Source organism: Barbus barbus, assembly GCF_936440315.1.
Source record: "Barbus barbus genome assembly, chromosome: 25".
Taxonomy (NCBI): domain Eukaryota; kingdom Metazoa; phylum Chordata; class Actinopteri; order Cypriniformes; family Cyprinidae; genus Barbus; species Barbus barbus.
In genome coordinates, this window is record NC_136753.1 from 1,833,007 (window position 1) to 1,855,531 (window position 22,525).

General features: G+C 35.4%; 1 protein-coding gene across 2 annotated transcripts; it reads right to left on the reverse strand.

Annotated features, from left to right (window-relative positions):
* Positions 1–608: 608 nt before the first annotated feature.
* On the reverse strand, positions 609–21,257 carry LOC306844562 (phosphatidate phosphatase LPIN2-like). 2 transcript variants are annotated; one of them, XM_079376788.1, is made up of 21 exons: positions 21,202–21,243; positions 17,187–17,249; positions 16,534–16,734; positions 15,362–15,457; positions 15,043–15,275; positions 13,600–13,707; positions 13,374–13,479; positions 11,091–11,865; positions 10,900–10,993; positions 9,949–10,142; positions 9,168–9,261; positions 8,750–8,819; positions 8,578–8,670; positions 8,340–8,413; positions 5,058–5,187; positions 4,100–4,248; positions 3,929–4,015; positions 2,951–3,103; positions 2,447–2,561; positions 2,252–2,355; positions 609–1,348 (listed from the first exon to the last, which is right to left on the reverse strand). In XM_079376788.1, the coding sequence occupies exons 2-21, from the start codon at positions 17,214–17,216 to the stop codon at positions 1,204–1,206; spliced, it is 3,051 nt and encodes a 1,016-aa protein (XP_079232914.1). In that variant the 5' UTR covers positions 17,217–17,249; positions 21,202–21,243; the 3' UTR covers positions 609–1,203. The 2 variants fall into 2 exon arrangements, with proteins under 2 accessions (XP_079232914.1, XP_079232915.1); XM_079376789.1 differs by lacking the exon at positions 17,187–17,249 and having other exon boundaries at positions 21,202–21,257.
* Between the last annotated feature and the right edge of the window lie 1,268 nt (positions 21,258–22,525).

Here is a 22,525-nt window from a genome sequence, read left to right on the forward strand (position 1 = left end):
AAGACTATTTTTATTAGACTGTTAAATGTATGGCCAATAATAAAAATATAAGCAAAATATTTTCCAACACATTTTGGACAGTTATTGTCAACATAAAAATGTATACTTTTAATTGCTATGTGGGAATCTTTAATGGAGGCTGTTATTGTTGTTTTATAATGATTTAATGGTTAATGTACTCTTTAAAAAAAATCTATATTTTATATAGCAATACATTTATAACATGTATTTTACAATATCTTGAAATTATATTTTGTTCAAAAAGTCAGATGTTAACCTAACTAAAAATAACACAAATATGAGCATATATTATTCAATATATTATTTGAGCAGCATGTTTGGCTGACATCAGAACTGCCTGTACTGTACAGAGAGCAGTGTAAAACTAACCAGGATGCTTTTATCAGAGCATCACGTATCCTTCCTTAGTATGCATGCAGGATTACTATACGTCACAGATCATACTTCTTGAAGACAGCAGGATAAAATAGTCTACATGATGCACTATTTTACATTCATGCTTGCTTTGTATGGCACTTTTGACCATAACATCAGGATTTAATGAACGAGCAAGTGATGCTTACTTTTATAAGTCTGAGAGTCCAGTCAGGTGAAATTTAAAGCATCACTTAGTGATTTTTTTTATTGTTTCAATGTTCTTTTAAATACAATAAATGGAAGCCAAATATAGACCGTCTTTGTTTTAGCTCGAAATAAATAAAATACAATTCAGCTGTATAAAGTATTTGCTGATAAAACAAACTCATGCTCTTACAATAACCAGTCAAATAAAGCAATTGTAAAACAATATTTAAAAAGAACACCGATAATAATAATAGAGAACCCCCTAGAAACTGTAATAGGCCATTATTTGGCAGAGAAGTTGAAAGTTGAACACGGACCAGTACTATAGTCATAGTGCAGAGGTTTGTACGAAGGCACTTCTATCTGTGGGTCAAAAGAGCTTCTCTGAGCATTGCTGATGCTCCGTGTAGTGTTGTGCTATCATCATTGCACATTTCTCACATGTGTTTGTGTAGGATTGTGCGTGTTTGCATGTGTGTTTGTCTCCGGTTTTGATGCTACAGCAGGTTTGGCTGTAAATGCACAGAGACTATAAGCAGTACAGGAAAATGAGAAGAAATGCTGAGGAAGAGGTATAACTGGACAGATAACTGGTGTGGAGTTGAAGCAGTGCTGTGTCTAGATCAGGTCAGCGAGGTGCAGCGGAGGCAACGGCTCTCTCCAGTATGAGAAATGACTGAACTCGGGACAGTCGAAGGAGGTGGCATGATCTTTACAGATGAAGGGGAAGATGTGATCCACCAGCTCACTGAGATGAGAGTAACTGAAACACACACATCAAAGCCAAACAATTGCATTTCTTTCTTTTTTTTCCTCTAATGAACATAGAAGCGAGTAAATGATGACAATAATTTTGGGTGAACTATTCCTTTAATATACTGTTTGATTGTGTATATACTGTACTGGTCAAAAGTTTTTTTCATGTTTTTGTAAGAAGTCTCTTCTGCTCACCAAAGCTGTATTTATTTGACCAAAAATACAATAAAAACAGTAATTATGTGAAATATAATTACAATTTAAAACAACTGTTTTCTACGTGAATATATTGTAAAATGTAATTTATTCCAGCGATCGAAGATGAATTTTCAGCAGCTATTACTCCAGAAACATTTCTGATTATCATCAATGTTAAAAAAAAACAGTATTTGCAGCTTACTATTTTTTGTGGAAAATCTGATACACTATCTTTTAAAAGTATGGGGTCAGTAAGAAATTAATACTTTTTTTTCCATCAAGGACGCATTAAGTTGATCAAAAGTGACAGTAAAGCCATCTGTAATATCTATAAATCAAAGAATCCTGAAAAATAAAATGTGTGATGGTAATAATAATTACAAAAATCATAATAATAATCAGAGATGTTTGTTGAGCAGTAAATCAGTATATTAGAATGATTTCTGAAGATCATGTGACACTGAAGACTGGAGTAATGATGCTGAAAATACAGCTGCAGATCACAGAAATAAATTACATTTTACTATATATTCACATAGAAAACAGTTATTTTAGATTGCAATAATATTTCATAGTATTACTGACTCTACTGTATTTTTTTATTAAATAAGTGCAGCCTTGATCAGCAGAGAAGACTTCTTTCAAAAACATTTAAAAAAAATCTATGAATTATTCCAAAGCTTTGACAGATAGAGCATGTGCTGTGACTCACGAGGACTTGTTTCCTTTGGTCTTTTCTTGTATGAGTTCTCCTTTGGGGTTCACAGTGAAGATGTGAGTCTCAGGTACACCGACCTCCTTATACGCATATGCATCCTACACACAGACACAAAATACAGTCAGGCCTTCCCATAATTCCTAAGAGATGCACAACGGCACATGTTTGTAACACTGAAGGAATGCTCACGTTAGTTCGGTTGCCGAAGGCGGCGTAGAAGGGCTGTCTGACGAGACTGAACAGATCTCTGATATCAGTGAGACAGGCGATCTTAAACACCTCCGGCTTCTTCTCAATCACCTCCCTGAGAACACACACACACACACACACACACACACACACACGTTTGTTTCTGTGAATTGTGGGCACTTTCCATAGACTTCTATTACTTTTATACTGACCAAACGATATTTTTTATCCCCTACCCCATACAGAAAACCTGTTTACATTATTACACATTCAGATAAACATCATTTACTATTTTTAATGATTTTTTTCGCTCGTGAGGAACGCAGGCCGGTCCCCACAATATCAAAAATTTCAGGTTTTACTATTCTTGTGGGGACATTTTGTCCTCACAATGTAGCATAAACAAGTGCATATACACACACACACACACACAGCAGTCTCAGCCTGGCTACAGTCAGTCATGGAGGCCGCTGTGATCTGTATTAATGATCTGTTTGTGTTCACCTGTGTAAGGCTGAGAACAGGCTGCTGGGAGCCAGTAGCACCGGTCCTTTGGGTAAAACCGTTCCTCGATCATTTACCCACTGCAAGTAACCCTTAGTGATGTCTGCCATACCTATAGCTCGAGCTGAACAGTACAGGAACTTATAACCATTCCTGCAAGAGAAGAACAGAATCATAAATGATTCTTTAATGCACCACCATTCAAACGCTTGGGGTCAAACAGTAAAATGTTAATGTTTTTCTATGTGAATATTTGTTCAAATGTAATTTATTTCTGCAATCAAAGCTGAATTATCAGTATCATTACTCCAGTCTTCAGTGTCACATGATCCTTCAGAAACATTTCTGATTATTATCAAACCGATGCTCTGCCCAATATTTTTGTGGAAACTGAGACATTTTATTTTTCAGGATTCATAAATGAATAGAAAGAGCAAAAGAATGGCATTTATTTGAAATAGAAATCTATTGTCACATAATAAATGTCTTTACTGTCACTTTTGATCAACTTAATGCATCCTTGATGAATAAAAGTATTAACAGGGCAGTCAGTAAATCAATTGTATAAATTAATGTATGCATTTTATCACAAAACATATTCAAAAACAGCTAAACAGGCCAGAACAGAATAGACCAGATGTCCTAAGATGCATTCATTTTTAACACATTAAAAATAAAATAGCAAGATGTGATGCAACAATGCAAATAAGCCTATTTGCATGTTGGACTTTGTCAGCAAATATAGATTTGCAATTAACAGCAATAACTGTCAACAAATGACATTCCCTTATTTCTAGTGCATCTCAGGTGAAAAATATAATAAAGGTATACGACACCTATATATGACATCTATATTTGTATTGCTGCTGCTTTTAACTGTTTCTGTATGTCAAAACTAAATATTGAAAATTGCACATATATTTATAGTGAACAACAAGTGTTGTCAGAAAGTTGTGAATTAAAGCGTGTGTCTCTTACTGATGTATTTTGTGATATAGTTTGGCGATGCCGTGATGAGTCCAGTCTTTCCCCAGCTGTGGTAAAATGTGCCCCAGAGCATCTGACCTGATACAGAGAGAAAGGTGAACAACCGTCAGCCTAACGTCGCAGATAGTAACTTAATTCCTGCTATGATTCAGAGAGACTCACTTGGTGATGGTCCCATCGATGTCTGAGATGATGATTTTGTCGTCGTAGTTCCACAGGTAAATGGCGGCTTCACAGCGGCAGGTGCCCTGATACTGTGTGGTCACACTGAACACCACAGAGTTGGCTCCTTCACGCAGATTCAGACTCTCCTGCCACACACACACACATATATATAAAATATCAGAAATTCATACAGGTACATGTCTAGATTATCAATAAGTAGCTGTTAAGTAGGAAAAGTACAATAATGCAGCCTATATTGGAGAGCATTGAATAATCACTACTGTAATACAGTAATAAAAATTCTTATTCTTATTAAAGCTTCATTATCTAAATGCAAAATATTAATTCTTTCTTTTGATTTTGTGGTTAATTATTTATTTACTTATTTTTTGCATTGTGACATTTTAATTACATTCACATTAACCATATTTTCAACCTAAATTATCATTATCGTAAAAACTATGGAAGCAGTTTCCATCATGGAAAAAAAAAATTTTTTTTATGTCACGATTTAGTTTATATTTGATAATTATGACTTTTATGTCTCACAATTCTGAGAAAAAAAAATCTGAAATGTGAGATAAGAACTTGCAATTGCAAGAAAAAGTCTGAATTGTGAGATAAAAAGCTGCCATGGTGGAAACAAGCTTTTTGTGGATGAAAAAAAGGTAATTGTGACTTACAAAAAAAAAAAAAAAATCTAATAAAAAATTAATAAGAATAAAATATTCTAAACAAAATAATAATAATAATAATAATAATAATAATAAAACATTGGTATTATTTAATTAAATAAAATGATTATTATTTATTTATTTTGAGGTAAAATTAAACTAGACGTGGAGAAAAAAAAAATTGTCGACAACATGTCTAGTTCAATTTTCAATTTATTTCCAAATTGTTAGGCCCGTGACTAAACTCTATGACACACACATGTTGTTGATATGATTCTTACGATCTGTTCAGAGGTCAGCCGGAGGGATTTGCGGTACATCTGACTGATGCACTGCGCTGTGTTCAACACTTCACTGTTCTTCCTCATGGAGACAGAGCCATCCTCATCACTCCAGTGTTCAACAGAACTCCTGGATACACAAAACAAAAACAGACATTCATGGATTTACTGGGTCAAAGATCAAATAAGCAATGCACAGTCAGCCAATAGTCTTGATAATACTGACTTTCATCATGTTTAACTGAAGAAGTATATCAAAGGTCAAAGGCTCTCTGATAAGGAGAGGAAGCCCATATGTCCATGCTGCTTTCACAGCAAGCTTAAAAATTATGCAATATTATAAAAAGTCCCTGACAGGTTGCATAAGATTTAGTGCAAAGACAACAATATTCTTTAAGATGTGGTGCACACATGCATGCAATTTGAAATGTTACTTTTGTTTAGTTTGCTCTTATTTGTCCTGTAGATTTGTACTTTATACTGACACCTGTTGGCGTGGATGCATAAAGTTTGGTTATAAACTTATGGGCCTTTTGTTTTTTAGGGCCCAAGCCAGTAAGGCGCAGGGCCCTATTGTTCTTCTAAGGATTATTATTTTTTTTTTTTTTATTTTTTTTTTTATTTTTTATTTCAATCATCCGGGCACTTTTGGGGGCCTTAACGTGCCCGAAAACTCTCGAAAATTGGCACGCACATTGGAACCTGCGGCCATTAGGACGCCGCTGAGGCTGGGACCCGGGCGTGGCACAGGGGCTCTACGGCGCCCCCTGGAAAATTGTCAGAAAACTTGATGTATAGCTCACACATACTTGCACGTATTCATATGAAACTCGGTACACATATAGAACTCATTGAGCCGAACAACTTCCGCACAGCATGTCTTAGGCTCCGCCCAACAGGAAGTCGGCTATTCAGGGCTGTTTAAAAAGCGCATGCTCTGGAATTTGATATACTCCTCTGAGGATTTCCATACGATTGCCACCAAACTCGGTGAACATGATCTCAAGACATTGGGGACGCTAAATTGCGAAGATATTTTTGATATGTCGAACGGTTTGCCCGTGGCGAGGCGATGAAGTTATGGCGAAAAATGAGACCCAGGAAATGCCTAATAACGTCCACATACATTGTATGATGTAGATCAAACTTCAGTGATTTGTTCGTTGTATGATGCCGATCGGATAGATGTGACTATTATGACTGAAAGTTATAGCGCCACCAACTGGCTGCAGGAAGTGTGTCGTTTTCAAAATGCTTTGAATTCAGCATCTTCTTTTTACTCGATTTGCTTCAAACTTCACCAGAATAATGTCAAAACACGGCCGATGTAAAACTGTGAAGGGAATATTGATATCTAAAATTATGTTGCCATGGCAACGTGTCAAAGTTGAAAATTCGTTTCTGGTGATTTTGAGGCAGATAACATGTTTAGAATGTCATGAAACTCAACACACATATCAGTATTAATGATAGTTAGACACTGGAAAAAGCTCATAAACGGGCGTGGAAGAGACACTCTATAGCGCCACCTTTTGTCAAAAATGAGGGGGTTAGTTTTAGCTACAGACCCCAAACTCGGTACATAAATTGTTCTAATTAATCCGGACAACTTTCTAATTTACAGTCATTAGCTACGACCAACAGGAAGTCGGCTATATTTATTTTAATGTGGATTTTTTTTTAAAACGGGCTGTAAACAAATTAATACTCCTCCAAGCAGAAACACTGAAATCACACCAAACATTTTTTATCATGATGCCAAAATACTGAAGATGCTAAATTGCGGACGGATTTAGGATATCTTGAACGATGATTTAATGGCAATTTATTAAAGTTACAGTAAAAAAGAGAAAACTTTTTTTTTTTTATCTTTTAAGAGCAGCTTCCAAACACTTCATAAAAAATTACATACACAGAACAATACAGTCTGAGAATATGTGATTAATTTCATGAATTTACAATACACTATGCAGAGGAGAAAATTAAAAAACTATCAGAGCTGCTTCTGAGTGAGAGCTCCCTGTCACTGCAGCTGAGTGAGGGGGTGGGGTGGGGTGTGAGTGACTGTGTGAGTGACTGTGTGGATTGAGGAGCTGGGTGAGAGAGAGAAAGAGAGAGAGGGTCTGTTTTTTAAAATCTTTAAAAAATGCTTATAAATCATTAAAGATTTTGATAACACTTTATAATAAGGTCTCATTTCTTAACATTAGGAAATGCATTAATTAACGTGAACTAACAATGAAAAATATATTTTTACAGCATGTTAATTCTTCCATGATAGTATGAACTAACAAAGAACAATTTTTTTTAAAGCATTTATTAATCTTTTTAATGTTAGAAAAATAGTCATGTTCAAAAGATAAACTTTAAAATTTAATAATATATTAATACATTTTGGAATTAATATTGATCAACATTAAATGGTATATAATTATTAATGTTTATATAGATATATATATAATGATAGCTACAGACACCAAACTCGGTACATAAATTGTTCTTATTAATCCGGACAACTTTCTAATTCACAGACATTAGCTACGACCAACAGGAAGTCGGCTATATTTATTTTAATGTGGGTTTTTTTTTTAAACAGGCTGTAAACAAATTCATACTCCTTCAAGCAGAAACACAGAAATCACACCAAACATTTTTTCTCATGATGCCAAAATACTGAAGATGCTAAATTGTGGACGGATTTAGGATATCTTGAACGGTGTTTTAATGGCAATTTATTAAAGTTACAGAAAAAAGAGAAAACTTTTTTTTTTATCTTTTAAGAGCAGCTTCCAAACACTTCATAAAAAATTACATACACAGAACAATCACAGAATTTAAAGTTTTATATGTTGTTCTGTGTGTGTGTGTGTGTGTTTCACAGAGTTGATGGTTTGGATTAACCCTTTAATTGCCGTATCCCTTAAAACCAAACTGCCAGAGGGTTACTGTAATGCGTGTGCTCGCTGGGCACCGTTTTATCGATGCCACCAGGGTGGCGTATGCTGACGGCTTGGGCCCGTCATCGCTGCTTGCAGCTATATTTTCCTTTGCATCCTTTTTGGTCTCATATCATGACACATAAACAAGACATTTCCAACACATTTTTGTGCGCTGTTGGTGGTTTGTGCTGGTGCATGACTTGAGACAAACTAGCGTGCATGCAAGTCAAGACGGTTTTAAACAGATTTGTCAAACATCCTTCTGAATAATTTCTGAAACTTTATAATTAGGAAAAAACACTAAGTGCATCATGTTTTGCATGCATGCAAACACACATCTTACTTCAGTGAAGAAGGTCCAGCGATAGCGGCAGATGCGTCAAGCTGATTCCCCTCTGCATCAGATTTTTGGCTTCCCTAACATGAGAAAAAATTAATGTGCAGTGCGGCATTAGAGATATACAGGCGCAGTCAGCAGATAGTGTACTTATCAGTCTCTTAAAGGGAAATTGCACAATAGAGTTGCTCCTTTCATGAGCTAAACATTATTTCTGTACTGTTAGATTCCATTTCAGTTTTACCGCAACATTGTTAAGATCATTCCTCCTCCAGGAGAACCACCAGCGGCCAGACTTTTTTGGCATCTTATCTTTGACTAGTTGCTCAATGGTGCTCTACAACAGAAAAAACAAGTCATTATCTCTGAACGATTAGTCATTGAAGCAGTAATCAACGATCTCTGACCTGACCTACCTTTGGTAAAGTCTTCTGGAAAGCCTGAACTGACAGAATCATTGGCGCTGCCACAGCCCAGTTATAATATCTGAAACAAAACGACCACAAAGCTAAATAAGAGCCATATCATAATATTATCATAGTGCATATGTGATAAAATGACCATTATAAAACTGATAAACGGCTCTGGCTCTAAAATCTGATTGGATGAGCTACATCTAAAGCCGATATACTCACAAAAGTAACTGCAACTCAGTTTCGTAGAATATTAATGTGCCAAGTTTGTTGGCAACTGCAACCAACCTCCAGTTAGACTAACTATTTTACTAAGAACTGTTTAATGTGATTAATATTGAACATTGTTGTACAACAGACTGCTGTTAGCAACAGTTTTTGTTGCCTACTGCTTAAATAAATGAATATTACACATGCTAACTTTGAGTTGATGCAGATGACCAGGTTTGGGTCTTCAATAATTCCAGGGTTGTTGACAAAGTCTTGATACTTGACAAGATGCTCCATGAACTTCTCTGCAACACATGCAAAAAAAAAAAGTGTAAAAATACAGAAAGAGCCAAAGATATCAACCTAAATCATTTTTCTGTACTGAAAATAAAATGCTGCATGATCATAATATATTTAATGTTCAATATATGTGACCCTGGACCACAAAACCAGTCATATTTATAAATCAATAAATAAATGAATAAGCTTTCCACTGATGTATGGTTTGTTAGGATAATATTTAGCCAAGATACAAGTATTTGAAAATCTGGGGTTGTAAAAAAAAAAAAAAAAAGAAAATCGAAATATTGAGAAAATCTCCTTTAAAGTTGTTCAAATGAAGTTCTTAGCAATGCATATTACTAATCAAAAATCAAGTTTTGATATATTTACGGTCGGAAATTTACAAAATATCTTCATGGAACATGATCTTTACTTAATATCCTAATGATTTTTGGCATAAAAGAAAAATTGATCATTTTGACCCATATAGTGCATTGTAGGCAATGGCTACAAATATACCTGTGTTACTCATGACTGCTTTTGTGCTCCAGGGTCATATATGGTTATTTGGAGTAGGAGTGTAGACCAATAAGATTTCACTGTGGGCGGAGCTACACAGCACACTGAGACAAAGGCAGAAACTGTTGATGTCGTGCCTGAACATGGCTGAGATTTATTGGTTAGGACACAGTGTTTGTCTCACTCTTTACCTTTACTGATCTGACTGATGTCTCCTCTCCCGCACAGAGACATGGTCATGTCCAGTGTGTCTGTGGTAGAGTCGGACAGATACTCGGTGCCGCTGTCTGCGTTAGTGCTGCCCAGTGACTGAGGAGACAGCTGACCCGAGGGAGGAGATGAATCCGGCCCATGAGTCGAGCGCAGATCCGACGACTCTGTCTCACTGAAAACATGGAGGGACAGGAATTAAAACTACCAGTCAAACGTCTGGACATTCATGCTCATTCCTTATATTAAGCTTTTCCATATTTTAAATAATAGTACAGTCATCAGCCACTACCGCAGAACCATCAGAAACATGGATCTGTCCACAGTTGATCAACACAGCATTTTTAGTGACTGATTCTTAAACTTCTAACTTTGGACCCAATACCTCTGAATACTCTTGTTTTGTGAAGAAACGTATTTAATGAATTGTTTGGATAATTCATTCTCAAGTGAGAAATATGCAGATTAACAATCATAACGCAAAAACAAAGATGAAAAATTATCGAAACAACTTTGCATAAATATATATAACACATAATAATAATTGATAGATATTATTTTAGTTATTTAATACATTTTATTGCATCAAAAATCAAAGCTAAAACAATTAAAATAAGTTCTATTTAATTTTTTTCTATTATTAATAATAAAAATAATAATACTCAATGAATATTATATTTTCATTGCTTTAGTGCTACAATCATTTATTGTCAAAAAGCAGAACAATAAAATAATTTATTTTATGTATATTTTATTTGTATTATTATTTTTGCTATTAATAATAATAATAATATACTCAGTGAATTTTATATTATTTATTGTTGTAGTCTAAAAATAATTTATTTATTATGTCAAAAAGCAGATTTTTTTTAATAAAATAAAATTTATTTATAACGAATCGGTTAAGCATATTGGTTAATAAAGCTTCTAACCTCTTTGGAAAATAGAGGGCAGCAGCTTCAGGGTCAAGACTGGAGAGGTCGTCAAGATAGATATCAGATGGTCCCAAATGATGATTCCGCTTGACTAGAAAAAACAACACGTACATTTCAGGTGAAATGTTTCAAATCATTTTCAATCACTGAACTAGTGCACTGGAATAAGTACAGATGTAATCCACTACCTTTCCTCTTGTCCTGAGAGTCTGCTGTTTTCGAGGACTCAAGGAGCATCGAATCCTCTGATTTGACGATGGACTCCAGAGCTGGTGTCACTCCAGCATAGTCTGCGTTCTGATTGGTCTGTGAAGTCTCTAATCCCGCCCCCTCCTCTGAGCCTCCCACAGAGCTTTGGTGTTTTGGTAAAACAGTGATTGTGTCTGCTGAGTTTACCTCTGTTTCTGCTTCTAAAACCATATTTGATTCAGTCTCACCGAATGTAATGGTTTGGATTTCAGATGTGACTGAGACATTATTCTCATCCCAGGTTTCTTGGCTTCCTACATGAGCCACAGTGTCTAAACTAGCTGCACTACTGACAGCACTGGTCCCGTTGATTGTGTTAGTAGAGCTGGTTATATTATACCCCTGAGTGTGATTGTCTGTGCTGCTAACTGTGCTGACGGTTAAGTCTTTGGTCTCTTTGTTTTCCAGTGCAGTCCAGGCCTGTGGGAAGGAGTCGTCTGCGGACTGAAAGGTCACTACACGCGTTTCGGTGACCTTGGCGTCCAGTTGTGTGTTAATTGAAGACGAAATAACTGCGTGAGTGTCATCTAAAGGAACAGGGCTGGTTGTACCAATCTGAGGTTCAGGTCTCACCACGGTCATCGTCGCTGTAGAGCTAGTGCTGTCCAGGTCAATGGACGTTTGTCGATGGATGGTGCGGAAGTGGGAGTGGTCAGAGTGCGTGATGGGCGGGTCACGCAGCAAATCAGATTCATCCCTCCCTGCCTGACACACCTACACAAACACAAGAAACACTCAGTCAACTGCTTTGTGCCCTTATAAGGCAGCATCCTAATGAAATTATACCTCATGCACTACTTAGGGTTGGGTACCGAACTCTGTACTTTTAAGGAATTGTGTCGGTACTACGGAGTACCGATTCACATTAAATCAATCGGTACCAAATTTCTGTACCTGAGGACACATCTGATCGTGTACGTTACAGAGAGAGAGAGAGAGACACCCTGTGACATGATGTCACCCCTGCAACATGTTCAAACACAACACACAGGGCAAACCGAAATGTTCTGAAGGCCATATGGTCTCCATGAAAAAGAGGACGGGATCGTGGAGTTCATTCATAGAAAAGAAATTATAGCGCAGAATGCCACGGAATTCATAAATTTTTGGATGAATAAATCAAAAGTAGGTCTGTCACGTAATTCGATTCTCGATATAGATTACTGTCTGTGAATATTAAAGTGCAAAAAGGGAGTTTAACTATGAATCCTGCATGTTCAGCTTGCCTCGGTATATATGAATGGCGGAGAGTGGAGACGCGGTTTTGTTTACATCACAGAACAGCAGCAGGAGTCCAGTTTAATTTAAGTGAGATGAGGAAGATCTGACTGACAAGAAGAGTGAGGTGAGGAAGACAAGACGATGGCAGAAAAACAAAATGCAAAAGCACCTGTTTGGCAATAGGCCTTTTTTTTTTTTGAAAAGCCTGTGTATGTAAACTTACATGCCTTGAACACTTCTTATTGTTATTTAGTTTAAATTGCTGCACTAAAATAACTAAAACTAATAAATAAAAACTATATAGACATGTTAAAAACAAAAACTGATAAACACACAAAAAAAATTACTAAAACTTTCAAATTAATGTGAAACCAGAAAATATACAAAAAAATTATAATACAAAATCTATAACAGTATAAAATAACACTGCGGTGTTAACGGTTGCCACACAAACAGAGCTCAAATACTCTGACATTAGCAAGTTAATAAGCACAGAAAATAATTAGTACACAAAACCGGGTAAAATATTTTAACTTTTAATAGTCTATTTTCAATGTCTATTTTTAATAGTCTATTTTCAACTTTTAATAGTCTATTTATCAATAATAAATAACTAAAAAGAAAAACTCTTTCAAGCATCTTGGGTGATTTTTTGTTTTGACTGAGCTGAATGCAATGCATTCTGGGATTGATACAGAAACTCCCACAGACTTAAACTGAATGAGGAACCAATCTATATCTAGGGACCAGAACATCACAGAAACTTGAGGGTGGACTTTCTCCCACTAGACAGTGAGCTTTGCACATGCAATCATCACTCAAACATTCTTCAGAAAATATAGTAATCTAATTTTTTAACAGTCTTGTTCAGAGTGGACATAAGATGTCTAAAAATACTGCCTACGTAGGCAGCTTAATTGGTTTTGGAACATTCGGACATTCTAGAGAGACTATCTGCGATGCAATCTGTATGCATGCAGTAGTTGAATGCAGCACGGTACCTTGGGAAAAGCGCCCCAGTTCCACTGCATCTGAGGCCCTAGAGACTCCTGCGGCTTACATAACTCTGAATCACTCTTAGGAGAGGAGGGACGACTGAAGAACACACTGCAGATAGAGATAACACAAGCAAGCAGAGCTTTACGTTCAGATATCTGTAATATAAACAGAGAGAGAACATATGGGCCGAACTACATCAGTCAAAGACGTTTAAGGATACATAACTACCTCTCATTAACAGAACACTCTCCATCAGAGTGAGGATGAACGTCTCTGCTCTGAGCTCCAGACGGTTCCTCGAAGGGTTCCTCTGACAGCGAGTAGTACACAGACTTACTGTAGAGAGTAAAAACACAAATCATCAGTGGCCAGGGTTAGGTTACACCAGCTGTCCGTAAGTTTTTACTTTAAAGGCACGATAATTCTGTCATCATTTACTCACCCTCACAGAAGGTGTTATTTTGAGGGATGTAGGAAACCAAACAGTTGCTAGTAGCATTGATTTCCATAGTATTTTTTTTTTCACATTATAGTCAATGGGGACCAGAAACTGTTTTCTTACACACATTAGTCAAAATATCTTCTTTTGTGCTCAACAGAAGAAAGAAACTCACACAGCTTTGGAAATACCTGAGGGTAAGTAAATGATGAAGGAAATTTTGCGCGTGTGTGTGTGTGTGTGTGTGAGAAGTACTATCCCTTTAAATGGGAACATAACGTCCACATTAGAGGCGTTGTAAGTACTAGGTAGTTTGTAATCAAATTTGTACACTGTAAAAATAAATATGTGAAAAAATATGGTAGCAACATTTTTTCAAGTTTTACAGATTAAACTTAAATTTACACAGAGAAATTGTATATTTAATTTAAAAAGTTAATCACGAGTGCACACAGTGTCATACACACAAATATAAAACACCATCACGGTAAAACAGATGACACTAAAATAATGCAATAAATATCACTAGGATAAAACCCTAGTGTACATACTAAGAAGAAAGAGTTATTTCAATGAAAAACCATCTAATGTAAACGGTTACAGTGATTTCTGGGAATGTCAATTTATAGCTTTTCACTGTACATTTTAAGATGACTGTACATTTACTGGCATTTTAATGTAAAATCACATGAAATGTCAGTGTATATTTAATTTGTCTCATGCAACTAAAAGTAAAAACTAACCGTATTTTATCATGAATAACATACACAGATATCTGCGTATGTGAATAACATTCAAAAACTGTATTTGAAATTAATGAGGATCAATAAAATACTGATACCAAACAATTATTAAATTTATTAAGATTGATTTTATTTAACATGCACAGAGATGTGGTGCTTAGGTTGGTTTTGTGTTGCTAACAAAGTAATTTATTCACATAATATTCTCTTTTGAAGTTTGTCAGGTAAAATAAGTTTAATAACGCAATTCAGTCAGTCTGCTATTTTAATCCAACCGTTACTCCTAGTCGGAGGCATCCGTAAATATTTAGGTTTATATGCAGGGTTATGTTTCAACAAGGTTTAATGGTGCAATGCAAAATACATTTCTGGTAGTAGTGTAGCCCTCTTGAGCTAGAGCTTCATGAAATAAGCAGCCAGCATTCTTACATTGATCAGACAGAATTTCTAGATAAAGTAAATGTACAATAACTTTAGTAAACCTCTAACCTTGCGGCCAAAAGCGACTCTTCCTTTAGGAGATCTTGATCTAGACTTTCTTTCTCGTCTGAGGAGGGACTGGCCTCTTCTCGCAGATGCGTGTCTGAACGCGCTCGCTTCCTGCGGCGTTTTTTGCGGCGGCTGGAGGAGGACATGATGCTGGAGGGAGACTCGGTCATCTCGGACACTTCCGGGACGTCGGTGGGGATCGGAGAGGTGCAGAGGTGAGCGGGAACCCGCGTCTGAGACGGACACAGAGAGAGCATCGTGAAAACCACAGCAGAACATTACAGGAGAGATTGGAGAACTCACAGTCATCCACACAGACCTCAAAATCCTCATTCTCCTCCACGAAGAACGCCTCTCCGTTATCTCCCAGCTTCATATGCAGGCTCACAGGCTCTCCATTGATCTCAATATCCACCTGTGGAGGGACGAATACAGCGATTACATGAGCTGACCGAGGAGCAGCATGTCTTAGGCTTCCTGGTTTAGAAATACAGATTCTTAAAAACCAAGGGATATATGATTTTCTTGACTAGTTGGAAAGAAAAATGATGTGCTATGTAGAAATACTCAAGCCTCATTCATTATCCATGAGCTTGTTAACATATGAATTCCATTTACATATCAATGCATATTCTGAACACAGAAGTCTGTTACATAAAGAAGGCTTAAAGATACAGAAGAAGAAACAAAGTTTAATTCTAATGGTCAGAGAGAGAGTAGAATGTTGCATTAAATGTGCATTAAATTTGTTGTAAAATAAAATGTTAAATTAAATTGTTCAATTATGATTAAATGAAATTCCAAGCCTTTAAATAAACATAATGAGTTACAGTGTTAAATTAAATTAAGTTTCATTTAATTAAATCTAACTAAGTTCAATTACATGCAATTGCTGTTGGAATACATTTTATAGCTGCCATATAACTGCAATGCATACATTCATTTAGCAATATAATTTTACAAGTTAAGTGACATGTAATTGCTGTTGAATGAACATATGATTACCATTATATTAGCTGTAAAATAAAAATTTAAGTTTAATTAAGTTAAAATTCCACAGCTAAACGAAAATGTGAGTGCCATTGCTGTAAAATAATGAATTAAATTCAAAATAAAGTTAAATTTAATTCAAATAAATGAAATGCCATTGCTGTTAAATGATAACATGACAGTCATCACTGTCTAGCAAACTGTGTTTTTATTTTTAATTGTGTTAGTCATTTTCATTCTGACAAAAATGTGCTAGCTGTGTTTTTAACACATTTATGAAAACACTTGCACATCCTCATAACTATTTCCTGCTAACAAGATGTTCTACCAATAGTCGGGTGTTTAAGTTTGGTTAGTTCTGAGAAAGAGGGACATTCTGCCAGACAAGCAAAACAGCTTTAACTAACCGATGGCTCAATCTGAGCAGATGTTCAGCACATAAACAACCAGCAGCTTGCACTAATAACTAGGTAACTTGAGTTTAACAAACGTCCACCTCACCACTTTCTCTTTGGAGCGCAGGACTCCGAGTTTCCCGAAGCGCACGTGAAACGGCGAGCACTGGTAGCTGCCATCAGGCTGGCGAACCACGATGACGTCGATGCCGCCGGTGAGCGTGGCCGGATTCAGACCGCGATACAGTTCCTTCACGGTCACAAACACCGTCTCTGCCAGCTGACCCACGTAGTTCATGGTCAGGGACTGAAGAACAAGAGACAAAGAATACCAGTGTGCAGTTTAGATCATATTTTTCCTGAAGTGCCCTCACTGTCTTCGGAGATGTTCCTGAGACTTAAAGTACAACTGTGACCTTTGCACACGGAGCAAAAGTCAGACAGCGCATCATCAACTTTATCATCATGACATGTTGGCAGATTTGAAGTCATGCCAAAAACTACATTGTCTACATTTATAAAACTGGATCTGACATAATATAAATCTGACAAATACAATATTTTCAGGTGTGTTAACAGACTAGAATAACTGTGTTTGTTCCTCATCTCTTTAGTGTGGGACTGTAATAGAGGAGCAAGTTATTTTTCTTTAGAGTAACCTGCACTGATGAATCATTCACAACAAGATCAGTCCAGGAATCAAGGAGAAGGTTAATAGTGTGAAATATGATTTGATTTATTGTTGACATTAAAAAATACCTTAACAAGTTGAAACCTCTCCTTTTTCATTCAAGCTCACAGTGCTCTTACATCACGGTTAGTCTGAGGACAACATAGCTGGTTAAATATATATAAATAATATATATTCATATCACACTTATGAAAATATTTTGGATGACAACCAAACATACAAACTCAGTTCAGCGCTTGGTTCTGGATTCGATGCCTATTTATAGATCAGGGCGTCTGCTGGCTGATATAAATACAAATCAAACTTATGAAATACAATTTCATCATAAGACAAAAATGAAATTGCTGAAATTACTTTAAAACCTTGTGCCACGAACACATTTTAATCCTGTAAAGCCTGACACTCAAAATTTAAAGACAGAAGTTTGCATAAATGTTTTTGTTGAGTATTATATTTTGATACGTCAGGCTTTTATGGCTCAGATAGTGTGATATAGTGGAAATATTTTTATTCAGAGGCCCAAACTGTGCAAAAATATGCAATTTGGTGCAAATGCTGATATTTATATGATGAAATTCTGATGCTTGTAATGTAAATCAAGGAAATCAACAGTGTCGCCTAAAATGACAGAATATCAGTCGTTACTCAATATCACCAATAATATGTCTCAGTAAGATGATATTTTTTTGAATGCTTAATTTGTTGATTAAATTATATAACGCGATGCAATACATTGATTGAGGGATGAACAAATAAACGTTCCTGATGATCATATTTTTGATCTTTATATTTTTTCTAAAAAATCATCAAGCAACCCAAAAGTCCAGTACGTGTTCATCTTGAAATACTACTAAAAGTTATTCGTTTAAAATTTGACGGAAAAAAGACGTGAATCACAAGCTGAAGGAGGACATTTGTACAATTAAACTAAAAGACCTTTTACTTGCTTAAAAGTCTAAACTATTAGACGCCAGAAGGCACAGAGTAGATTGTGAGTGACGTTTAGCAGCAAAGTTTTGATCATGTTAAAGATGATTTATCGGCCTTTGTGTATCAAATATGTGACCCTGGACCACAAAACCAGTAAATAATCTTTCCATTGATGTATGGTTTGTTATGACAGGACAATATTTGTCTGAGATACAACTCTTTGAAAATCTGGAATCTGAGGGAGCAAAACATTTAAATACTGAGAAAACTAACTTTAACCAAATGAAGTTCTTAGCAATGCATATTACTAATCAAAAATTAAGTTTTGATATATTTACAGTAGTAAATTTACCAAATATCTTGATAGAACGTGATCTTAATATGCTAATGATTTTTGGCATAAAATAAAAATCAATAATTTTGACCGTTGCTACAAATATACCCCGACGACTTAAGACTGGTTTTGTGCTGCCGGGTCACATATGATACAGTAGGCTTTACAGGGTCATTTCTCAAACTGAGGAAATTCTCCTGCTCTGATGATCCATGATGAGCACCTACCCAGAGTGACTGATGATGATGATGATCCCTCCACCCTTCAGCTGCCATCGAGGAGTAAAAACCTCCTTCATCCTAGAGCGGAGTTAACTATCTGGACTAACTAAACTATCTACATCCAGAGCCTATTTTACTTACATTCAAGCCCTTATTCTGTGTCTCTCTGTGATGGTTGAGTGCGAAACAAACAAAGGTGGTGATACTGGTGATTTTGAGAGAGACCCAGTACATTCAACTGTTATCTCTCTCTCTCTCTCACACACACACACACACACACACACACACATCTACACATCATCTGTAACACATCACACGTCTAAAATCACACAAAAACACTGTGAGCTGACTACACACACAGCATTAAATACTATTATTCCAACATTAAACCAGCTAAACATGAAAACAACACACACACACACAGCATGAAAGCCATGCCAGCAGTTTGTAACAGGCTCAGCCGTTCTTTTCATCTGCTATTGTGTGTGTTTGAGAGAGAGAGAGAGAACGACACCAGCTGTCTAATTCTGTCGGACGACAATCTAAATTCACAGACTGATGTGAACATTCACCTTGATAAAGCTTCTGTTCAACATCACATTAATCTTGATGATGACTCGACTCAATACTGATGTCAACGCCGACCATCATCACACACGAGTAAGTGAGCAAGATCGCAGCACAGTCACTGTCTGTCAATCATCTTCATGACCTCTAAACTAGCCAGAATTCATTAACATCCCTCAAAATCTGTCATTTCAGCATGTTTACAACTAGTGATTTCTATTTGTGTTTCAAACTATTTTTAGTGCGTCAAATTGTTTGACTAATACTGAAAATACGCTCACCGAGGCTGCATTTATTTGATCAAAAATACATTAAAAACAGTAAAATTCTGAAATATTATTACAATTTAAAATAAGTGTTTTCTATGTGAATATATTGTCAAATTAATTTTCAGCATCATTCCTCCAGTCTTCAGTGTCACATGACCCTTCAGAAATCATTCTAATATACTGATTTGCTGCTCAAAAATAAATAAATAAAGATTCCTGACCATCATCAATGTTGAAAACAGTTCTGCGGCTCAATATTTTTGTGGAAACCATGATACACTGTATTTCCAAGATTCTTTGATGAATAGAAAATTCAAAACAACAGCATTTATTTTGAAATTATATTATTATAACGAATATAAAATATTCTTTTTGAATGGTAGTTTGCATGCCATTGGTTATCTCAGTCTCTAACAATACCGTAAAGACCATCGACTCCACCGGCAGAGGATATAAGTACCGTATTTTTATTTCTCCTCTTTCCTACTAGCACTTGTTTCACTTCTGTTTCAGTTTTTATAAATTTCTTACTATGTGTAAGTAAGTTGTGGTTTATTAGCATGTGTGTTTGTCAGTGTTTCTTATTTTTAAGCATTACTGATAAACTACTGCCGTTTGATTTGTATTTGTTATTTTAATTTTAGTTAAATTACGTCTGAATAGGTCTTTTATTTAGTTTGATTTAATTTGAGTTATTTTAATGCTTCAACAAACTAAATGGAAATGATATAATATATTTTGAATTTATAAAAGTATGTATATATATATATATATATATAAGTGTGTGTGTGGCTGTACATATGTAGTTGTTTGGCTTAATGTTATGTTAGAATCATTATTATACTCTTACTATACGCTTTTTAGCATTATTTTTTGTTTTTCATTTAAATGTTAAGTTTTGAAATTTTGTTGCATGCATTTGTCATTTTTATTTAACTTCTTTATTTGCGTATATGTAGTATTTATAAAGTTTTAGCTTTTAGTTTTGTGTTTTTAGGTGTTTTAATACTACAATTGATTGCTTCTATCAAAAGTCGCTTTGGATAAAAGTGTCTGCTAAATGACTAAATAATAATAATAATAATAATACTGACAACTGTGGAAAAACTGCATGGCAAGTATATCACAAGTCAAGGCAAACAAAACATTGAACAGGAAACAAGCAGCACAGCAGCATATTTGATCAGGACTGACCAAAAACAATCTTTAATATCTAAAATCAACTTCTAAAATAATAGATAGGGGCAGAAATGAACTACACCTAATCATTTATAAACCCTAGGGAATTTGTGCTCATGTTTCTGTCCCTAAGAATGAAAACATGAGGGAAAAACCCCTGTTTACATGCTTAACAGGGGAAACTCTGCTGACTGAATAAAAAAATATCAACTAAACAGTAAAAACAATTGAACAAATCAATGAGTTCCAGAGTAAATAAAGACCATTAGTTGTTTTGTCTGACTGCGTGTGCACTGTCAAGCAGCAAAGACATACCATGTACAAACAGTATCAACAATTTGCCAACAAAACCCTCTTTTTTAGGGTTGGTTTAAACATTATTCGATTCCTTCGTTTTATGTTTTTATATTATAAACACTAAAGCTTAACATAACAACATGTCAGAATGATGTAGTTACACTCTTCAGTGAACAAAAACACAACGCAGCTCTTTACAAACACTAACCACACGTTTCAGCTGAAAAAAAAAAACACATTTAACCATAAAAAGGTGAAATTATGAAGTTAATGCGACTGCTCTTACCTCAAACACAACAGCGATTCATTAAAAACTTCCTGAGCGCTCACGCCCACGTCAGCACGTCAATCATATGACAGCCAATGACAAGCTGGCACTCGCTTCAGGACACGCCCTCTTTCCGTGTGGCTCTGTTGACGTGTGCGTTTGTGTTCAGTTCCTCAAGTTTCAGTAAAGCATCGCTAGAGGGAGACTGTGTAGTGTTTATTTATCGTTTTCTCTTTTTTTGCATTTATTTGTTTGTTATTTAATAATAATATTTCTTAAATAAATAAATAAAAATTATTGAAAATACATATATAAAATACTACATTATTTCTGCATGATATCTGCTGAATTGCATATTGTTCTGGAATAATATATGGAATCATACTAGCAATTTCTTTTCATTTTAAATGATTTGGCAAAACACTTTATGGCAATCAAATCATGACCTCGCAGCGACTGTGTATTTGTCACTGTGAATGCTAACGATGTGTTATTCAAGCATTAAATAAAAAATAATAATAAATAAAATTGTGCTTATGCTTAGTTATCATAGTTTTTAGTGTTTAGACAATGTGTAAAGAGACACTTTGGAAACGGTAAACAATTCCAGCTTTAATGATGGATAGAGGCCTATTCCAAGAACAGTAATATAATAACATCCATAACAATAATAATAATAACTCTCTCTCTCTTGTTTGATTCCTGGCTCGTGTCACACCTAATGACCATGGAAGACAATAACTAAAGTGCTGTCATGCACAAAAGTGAGAGGTATTTAATATCAACAGAGTTCTCTAATAATGTAGGAGGGAACAGATCTCTGTTATGAAGATTAATGGAGTTTCAGCAGCTTTATTTTAAGATCACTCTCTATCCAAGATATACTAAACCAGGGGTTATTAAACTAGGATTAGGGGAAAATTTATAAAACTAACAAATTAATAAATTATCAATATAAATCATATTATAAAATAATATTTTTATTTTATAATAACATTTTAAATAGGTATATAGTATATTTAAATATTAGTATAATCTGGGTCTTTACACATAAAAAATATACATCTTAAATTTTAGGATGGGGTCCCTCATGTTTAGGGGATCATAGGGGTCCATGGAATATATAAGACTGAAAACCCCTGTGCTGCTAAATTACACTCTTAAAAATAAAGGTGCTTCACGATGCCATAGAAGAACCTGTTTTGTCTAAAGGGTTCCATTAAGAACCTTTAACATCTGAAGAAGGTTGTTCAGATTATAAAGAGATCATTCTTTAAAGAACCAAATTGGTTCTTCTATGGCATTGCTGTGAAGAACCTTTTAAGCATCTTTATTTTTAAGA

Bases quoted from the DNA above. Each gene is read 5' to 3' on its own strand.
- LOC306844562 (XM_079376788.1), bottom strand. From the start codon at position 17,216: ATGAAAAAGGAGAGGTTTCAACTTGTTAAG. The intron at 10,994-11,090 runs GTAGTGGATTAC...TGTTTTTTCTAG, and splicing joins CTCTCAGGACAAGAGGAAAG to TCAAGCGGAATCATCATTTG. The intron at 4,016-4,099 runs GTGAGTCTCTCT...TCTCTGTATCAG, and splicing joins ATCGATGGGACCATCACCAA to GTCAGATGCTCTGGGGCACA.